Source organism: Dipodomys spectabilis, unplaced genomic scaffold (assembly GCF_019054845.1).
Source record: "Dipodomys spectabilis isolate Male_0828 unplaced genomic scaffold, ASM1905484v1 ptg000030l, whole genome shotgun sequence".
Classification (NCBI taxonomy): Eukaryota; Metazoa; Chordata; class Mammalia; order Rodentia; family Heteromyidae; genus Dipodomys; species Dipodomys spectabilis.
The window spans coordinates 3,685,108-3,692,753 of record NW_024870707.1 but is presented as its reverse complement, the minus strand read 5'-3'; the positions used below and the strand labels follow the sequence as shown (position 1 = coordinate 3,692,753).

General features: G+C 32.6%; 1 protein-coding gene across 1 annotated transcript; it reads left to right on the top strand.

Moving 5' to 3' along the window:
- Nucleotides 1-1,210: 1,210 nt before the first annotated feature.
- LOC122105179 (olfactory receptor 10AG1-like) lies at nt 1,211-2,152 on the top strand. Its single transcript, XM_042676322.1, has one exon. The coding sequence runs from the start codon at nt 1,211-1,213 to the stop codon at nt 2,150-2,152; it is 942 nt and encodes a 313-aa protein (XP_042532256.1).
- Nucleotides 2,153-7,646: the final 5,494 nt, after the last annotated feature.

Genomic DNA, 7,646 nt, shown 5'->3' with positions numbered 1-7,646 from the left:
AAAAAAATGCCTCTAATCCTGTATTTTACAACAATGATAAATGGTTAACTTTTAGTGCATTTTAAAGATTATGCAATGTAAATATTGTAACAATGTAAACAATGTGAACATTCTGTATTTTTAAAAAATGGTGTTTGAAGAAGTAGCTATACTTAATCTGATGTAAAGATTATGCAGTGTAAACATGAATCAATGAGGTGGTAAACCATTGACATAGACAATCTTTATCTTTTTAGGAAGCAGTCCAGATAGTTTTAAATGTATGTGAGAAACAGTTCTATAACAAAGTGCCTCTAGAACATGATACAGAGAATTCATAGAGGGGAAAACAAAAGACAATTCAGAGATTTGATCTGCACAGAATACTATTAACTATATAAAATGATGCAACAACTCTGTGATAGAAGATACTCAATCAATCTGAGACACAAATACAACACAACAGATTTTTTAACAATCATAAAACACAAGATCTATAAGTAAACGTTTTGTAATTTTGTTTTACTACTAAGATCCAGCTCAGCAGCCATAGGTTAGATAATACTATTGACTTCTACTTGCTTGTATTTTTTTCTGCAAAACCTTTTGGAGGACCTTAGAAATCATGAGATTAAACATGTTTTGGGGGTATTGTGAGAATCCAAGTAAGAGTTATAGCAACATCGGTTCAAATTGAAATATGCCCCAGGCTTATTATCAGGAGAAAATCTATAAAGATCAGTTTTACTTGATCTGAAAGTCAGGACTCAAAGGTTTCCCCAGCCCTCTGTTCACAGGCTGTGGTATTTGTAGTTCTGGTAACAAATAGCAGCCTGACTTACCGCAGTGCACCTTATGATATTAAAGTAAGGGTTTTTAGTCTAGTTCAGAATAAAACTATATAATAAAAAGAAGTACAAAAATAAATCACAAAATGCGTTTTATTTCCAGGAATTGCAAATTAGTGCAGTGTGGCCATTGACTTTGTCTGACCTCGTCTGTCCAACTGACAAAAAATAATACTGGAAAGATTCTTAAGAAATGTCAGGGAATATATACAGTAATAAAGCCCATGATTTAAAGTAAGGAAATGAGAAGCATGTTAGTAGGGACATTTTTACTTTGGAAACCATGTGATCGGTTCATCCTGATGACAGTGTACATTTAGGGAACAGACTTTTATCCCTAGAGGTAAAGTGACAGACTTGTGTGACATGTTTCCTTTCTGCAGATGATGCACTATCCAAAACCACCAGAAGAAAATTTAACTACACTAGTGGAATTTGTTCTTTTGGGATTTGCTGATGCCCCTCATCTCCAGTGGTTTCTATTTGGATTATTCTTTGCCATCTATATGGTCATTTTGTTGGGGAATGGCACCATCTTAATGATAACAAAAGTGGATCCGAACCTCCATACACCCATGTATTATTTCCTTGGGAATTTTTCCTTTTTGGAAATCTGTTATGTATCAACTACACTCCCCAGAATGCTCCTGAATCTTGCGACCCAGAGAAGAAACATCTCTTTAGTTGCTTGTGCTGCACAAATGTGCTTTGTTCTGATATTAGGAGCCACTGAATGTTTCCTTTTGGCTGTGATGGCTTATGACCGGCATGTGGCCATTTGTCATCCTCTACACTACCCTCGACTCATGAACCCTAAGGTCTGCACCCAACTGGTAACTGGGTCGTGGATCAGTGGAATTCCATTCCAAATAGGGCAGACAATCCAGATTTTTTCTGTGACGTTTTGTGGCTCCAACCAAATCCACCACTTCTTCTGTGACATCCCTCCAATACTCGGTCTTGCCTGTGGAGAAATCCTTGTGAATGAAATGATGGTCTATCTAGGGGCTATGCTGTTTCTCTTTGTTCCATTCCTGTTAATACTTATCTCTTACAGCAAAATCATCTCTACAATTCTTAAATTGCCATCATCCACAAGTCGGGCCAAAGCCTTTTCTACCTGTTCATCTCATCTTGCCGTTGTTGGGTTATTCTTTGGATCAAGTATTATTACATATTTAAGACCCAAAAGTGATCATTCAACAGAAACGGACAAAGTGCTTTCTCTGTTCTATACCATTTTGACTCCCATGTTCAATCCCATCATATATACCTTAAGAAACAAATATGTCATATTGGCACTGAAAAAATTATTTTGTAAATAAAAACTAAAAAGCTATATATGTCTTATATTTGCATGCAACTAATCAAAGTATAAAAAGCCTGTTTTTTAGCTATATTTTAACTAGCTATATAATTTTTTCCAGATTAAATAACAAATGCTATTGAAAGTTGTTTAAATTAATTCAAATTAAATTAATTTACACTAATGTAAATTAAATTAAGGAAAAGATGAATGTGACTAAACAGATACTTGTTTGAATAGCACTCCGTAATATTTCAATGAAACACCAATCACAAGAGAACAGGGCCCTTTTAATTGACTCAGTAGTAACAAAGACTCTAAGATGTAATTTGCTGAATATTATGTAATGAATTTTCATAGATTTAAGGCAACTATATTAAAAATAGGTAAGTTATAGAAACAAAAGACAGAGAAACACATTTTCATTAGACAATGGCAATTTATAGATAACTCTTCTTAATAAAGGGTCTCATTTGGGGGTATTTAGCTAGTGATGATATAACCATAGCAGCAAAGATTAACCATGATTAAGATATTTATAGAACAGGATATGTGACTGAGGTTTTACTTTTGACAGAGCATTCACCTTTGAACATATAACAGTGCTCTCATCGTGATGTAGTTGTACATTCATGTTGGTGAGCCCACATCCAAGCCCTATGTACATCATCATGTTTTGCTGTGGTAATTGTTTTATGAGTCCCTGGTAACCATGGAAAGACATTAGCTAGTGTTATTAGTTAGTGACACTAACTAATGATAGTATAAACACACACACACACATAAACACACACATATACACACACCTCTCTTTGAGGCTCTTCTTTTGGTCAGCATTTAGATGTGTTACAGATATCTTCAGTGTATTTGACCATTTTGAAGAAATATTTACGTATTTATGTATGACTCTCAAAGTTAACTTTTACTCTATTCAACTCCATTCCTTCCAAATCTGTGAATATTTTGTCAAGCCAAAATTCTCAGCCAATGGATGGACACACATACGTATAGATTGTTATAACAGCAATATTTTACCAATTAACCAATCATACTAATGATTTTAAAATGGAAAATATGGAATAAAATGCAAGATCAAGCCGAAGGAGAGGAGTACTGAACATCAGAAATCAGTATAATCAAAATGTAAAAAATAAGTACAGTCAACAGTGAAACAATCTGGTACCTGACCTACTTTTGTATTTATTTCACACTTACTAATTCTTTTACTACACTTACTTCTATGTCAATAGAATATACTACATTTTGTTAGTCATTTTGAAATCATTTTACAAATCTTTGTGATAATAGTGTAGGATTTTTCTATTTTCTAACCTGCCCAATTTCTAAGCATGAATTTGCTCATATCATCTTATTCTTTTTAAAGAATGGCAGCAGGAACATGTTTTGGATCCAAACACATTGCCTGAACCTAAAATGCATGTTTTAAGAAAAGAAAATGAGGTTAGATTTGATGATTTACTCTGGTAATTATGCATGAAATGCAGTGATGAGTCTTTCAGAGGCTAGTTTATGAAGGCAAGAATGAGGATGAGAGACAGTGAGAGAGATGTGAGATGAGAGTCTGATCAAGGTTTTGTGTGTGTGTATATATGTGTGTGTGTATATATATGAGTAGATAATAAATTTATATATATATCAATATATAATATACAGTTTATACACACATATATACAATAGATAAGAAATATATATAAACAATTGATATATAATATATACAGCATATATACAATTTATACACTTATATATAATATATACACTACATGTATATATATATATATGTTAAATGAAACTCCTTTGTAAAAGTAATTGATGTTAATTTAGAAATGAAAATTAAAATCAAACTCCAGTGACAGGAATTTGTGAAATCACCTATGTGGGAGACATGGATAAGAGAATGGCCAATAGCTGGGCCCCCACTAAAATACATTATTCTATCTGAAAAAATAATTAAAGCAAAGGCCTGTGGGTGTGCAAGAAATGATAGAGCAATGGCTTGCCAAGGGCAAGGGTCCAAGTTTCAAAACCAGTTCCATTTTTCCAGTGTGGACTGACAGGGGAAAAATAAGATTTACATTGAAGAGAACACTCTTAGGAATCCTGCACACATAGAAATTTTGCCTGTTTAGAGATTATGTATTCTGAACTTGTCAATATTTATATCGCTCAGTAATTACAACTTAAAATTTTTAAATTTAAATGTGTAGATATTTTTACTTTATTTTTGTTTGGATTAACCTACTTTTTGGTAGAAATAATAATTGTCTTCAGTTAAAATGTGACAGGCCCCAGAGATTCAGGCCTTTAGTCCTAACTACTCAGGAAATTGAGATCTGAGGATAATAGTCTAAGCCAGCCCAGGAAGAAAAATCCCATGACACTCCAACTAAGCAGCAAAAAGCCAGAAGTAGATGTGTGGCTCAAGTGGTAGACGGCCAACTTTAATTAAAAAAAGACAAGCAGGACTGTAAAACCCCAGTTCAAGCACCAGGACAGGCATATATTAATAAGTGACATAAGATAGAATTTTTATCTCCATGGTAGAGAATACTTCATACTTGTAGGGAATATTTACTACAATGTTTTGGCTTCTATTTCAATAATGATAAACCCTTAACTTTTGAAAAACAAAGTTCTTCATATTTTTATCTTTCACTGAAATCATGCATTAGCATTCAGTAAATTCAGAGAAGATGAAGTAATTTGTACACATATCAGATTTAGTATTTTCATTTTTAGCATCAGAAATAAAATAAAATTAGAGAAAAAAGTGCAAAGAATCTTTTGTGGTTATTTTCCTTAAATTCAAAATATTCAGTGCTCTTATATTGCTTTAGTATTCTGCAATTTTTGATTAAGTGAGAGGAAATTATAAATTCCTTCAAAAAATAATGGGCTAATATATTAAAGATAATTTCCTGACACCAATGACTCATTCCTGTAATCTTAGTTATTCAGAAGACTGAGATGTAGAGGATCACAGTTCGAGGCCAATTTGTGTAGAAAAATCATTAACTAACCAGAAAGCAGCCACATTGGAAATATGGCTCAGGTGAAAAAGTGCCAAGTAGGAAACAAGCCAAGGAAACGTATGATCCTGAGTTAAAAATCAGGTACTAGATAATCGAGATTAAAGTGTATAGAAATCTAATTATATATTAAAAGAGCAAAGCATTACATGTTCATTATTGAAGTGGTTATGCCACCTTGCTATGATTAAGCAACCTTTTGTGTATTTAAAACTAAGATCCATAATAAAGAAATCTGAAAATATTAGGGAAGTGTTAATATGTTAACATTTTAAAATGTTAAAACCTTTCACTTTTTCTTTAGTGACATCCCTTGTAGAATATAACAGTCAAGGTTATCTTCTTTAAATTTTTTATGCTCAGTATTATTTCTGAAATTTATTATGAATTTCAGCACTGTTTATTTTGATGATAAATGCTTAATTCACTTCACATTTTTCATGAGGTATACCTATCCAAACATTAGATATTTGAATAAAAACAAAAGCTGTTATATTTCACTGTATTACCCAGTGATTTTCTTTCCTAGAGATACAAAGAAATGTTTTCAACAATGACCCAAACTCAGAAAGCCCAGGAAGATTGCTAGTGTTGCTAAAGGGAAAACTTATGACAATATTGTGTTGAGAATGTAAGAACAATTGACATGGATTGAAGTAATAACAACATGTTACTATTTTGCTTTTAGCTTTCTTTAATATTTACAATAACATTCATATTTAATCTTTATAATATTCAATATTTACAATATTAGTTCATTTTATGAATGAAAAGCTAAAACTCCTTTGATGAAAGTAAAGAAGTACAACACCCACATGTGTGCATTAAGTGGTAGAGCACTTGCCACCCATTCACATGACCCTTAGTTCAAACACCGCCATCACTTTCTCAGTGGTGTAGATCAGTGTGAATTAAGAAAAATAAAGTACAGATAGCAATCTGCGTTGACTTAAGGGTCTTAAATGTAAGAACTTGCTGGAGTTTGCCTTTTTTGTTCAAGAAAATAAGATTAAACTTGTGAGCAGTATTTCACTGCAATCTCCCTGGTTGTGAGTGGGCATGTATGTCAGTGAGGAGTTGAAGAGAATGACGGATCTTCAGACACAGCTCACTTTTGACAATTGAACCAGAATGTTTACAAAATGTACGCAATGCCCTCACCATTGAATTGATACACCAGAGATGATCATCCCTAGGAGATGACCGGCCCCAAGGGGAGACTGATGACTTAAGAACCAAAGATAGTTGAAGCAAGTATAAAACCTGTAGAATGAGAGTGAGCTACTGGAGTCAAAGAAATTACACTTCTAAAATTAAATCTCATAACCCACTTGACTAACATTCTTTTGGACTGCTTCATGCAAATTCATGAAGGTAAGCTATTTGGCTGATCTTATAAAGGTTGCAAAGAAATCATGAAACTGTTCTTTATCTGAAAATGAGAGAATTATCTATACATTTTTATGCTCTTAACATTTTTAACTACAAAGTTAGCTACTATTAGTCATGTGTGAAAGAATGATAATGGCAGTAATGATGACAATCATTTATAATAAATTTGAAAATTATGCTAGAAATGTGGAAATAGGGATGCTTAAAAACATTCATCATTGCAGATATTAAGTGAAAAGCATGTGCTGAGTAGACGGTAAACACACAAAAAAGAAGAAAATACATATCTGGTTTGGACAGTGGGGAACATACACTGAGAAATTGTTATAGGAATCGTCAAGCTGATCTTACTTCTGCATATTGGATGAAACTAAATAAACTAGGGAGAGGAGCAAAAAAAAAAACAACTAGACTGACTTTTTGGCTTGGTTTATATTTTATTCTGCTAATATGCTATGTCCATGTGAGTTTAATAGAAAAGTTAAAGATCACCATCTTGGGATACATGTTCTCACATTTATCATGAAGTTTTGGAGATATATAGAAGATAAAGCAATTCTATTTGCTCTACCTATTTCCTCACAAAAAACAAATTGATTTAGGGAATTAATTCTCATCTGAAATATCAAAAAGCACACTTAAAATTTATTTCCCAAAAGAGAGGAAGTAAAGTTGAAGGGAAAGGCTCAGTATTGTAAAAGAGTGTATACTGGATACCATGAAGAGAAAAAGAGTATAATATGACCAAAGAAAAGCTGCTTACATGATTTCAAACAAAAGAATGAAATAATCAGTTCTTATTATGCACAAATATGCTTTGAAATAAAATAACAATTTGCATTTCTCAATACTTTTAGCAGCATTACGATAACTTTATGGAACACAATGAATAGTATATACAATAAATCACACATAATAAATACGATTTAGTATAGTAAATATTTTACTTACATTTTAGTTCAGAGAAATAGTGATCAACATAAATGAAGAGAATGTAAATATATCCACACACCTGAGTCTGATACTACACTAGGGCCACAGAATTGTAAAGTTGAACTAATTATCAATCTTGAA

What these genes read in the sequence shown, in the direction of transcription:
- LOC122105179 (XM_042676322.1), top strand. Translation starts at nt 1,211, where the DNA reads ATGATGCACTATCCAAAACCACCAGAAGAAAATTTAACTACACTAGTG.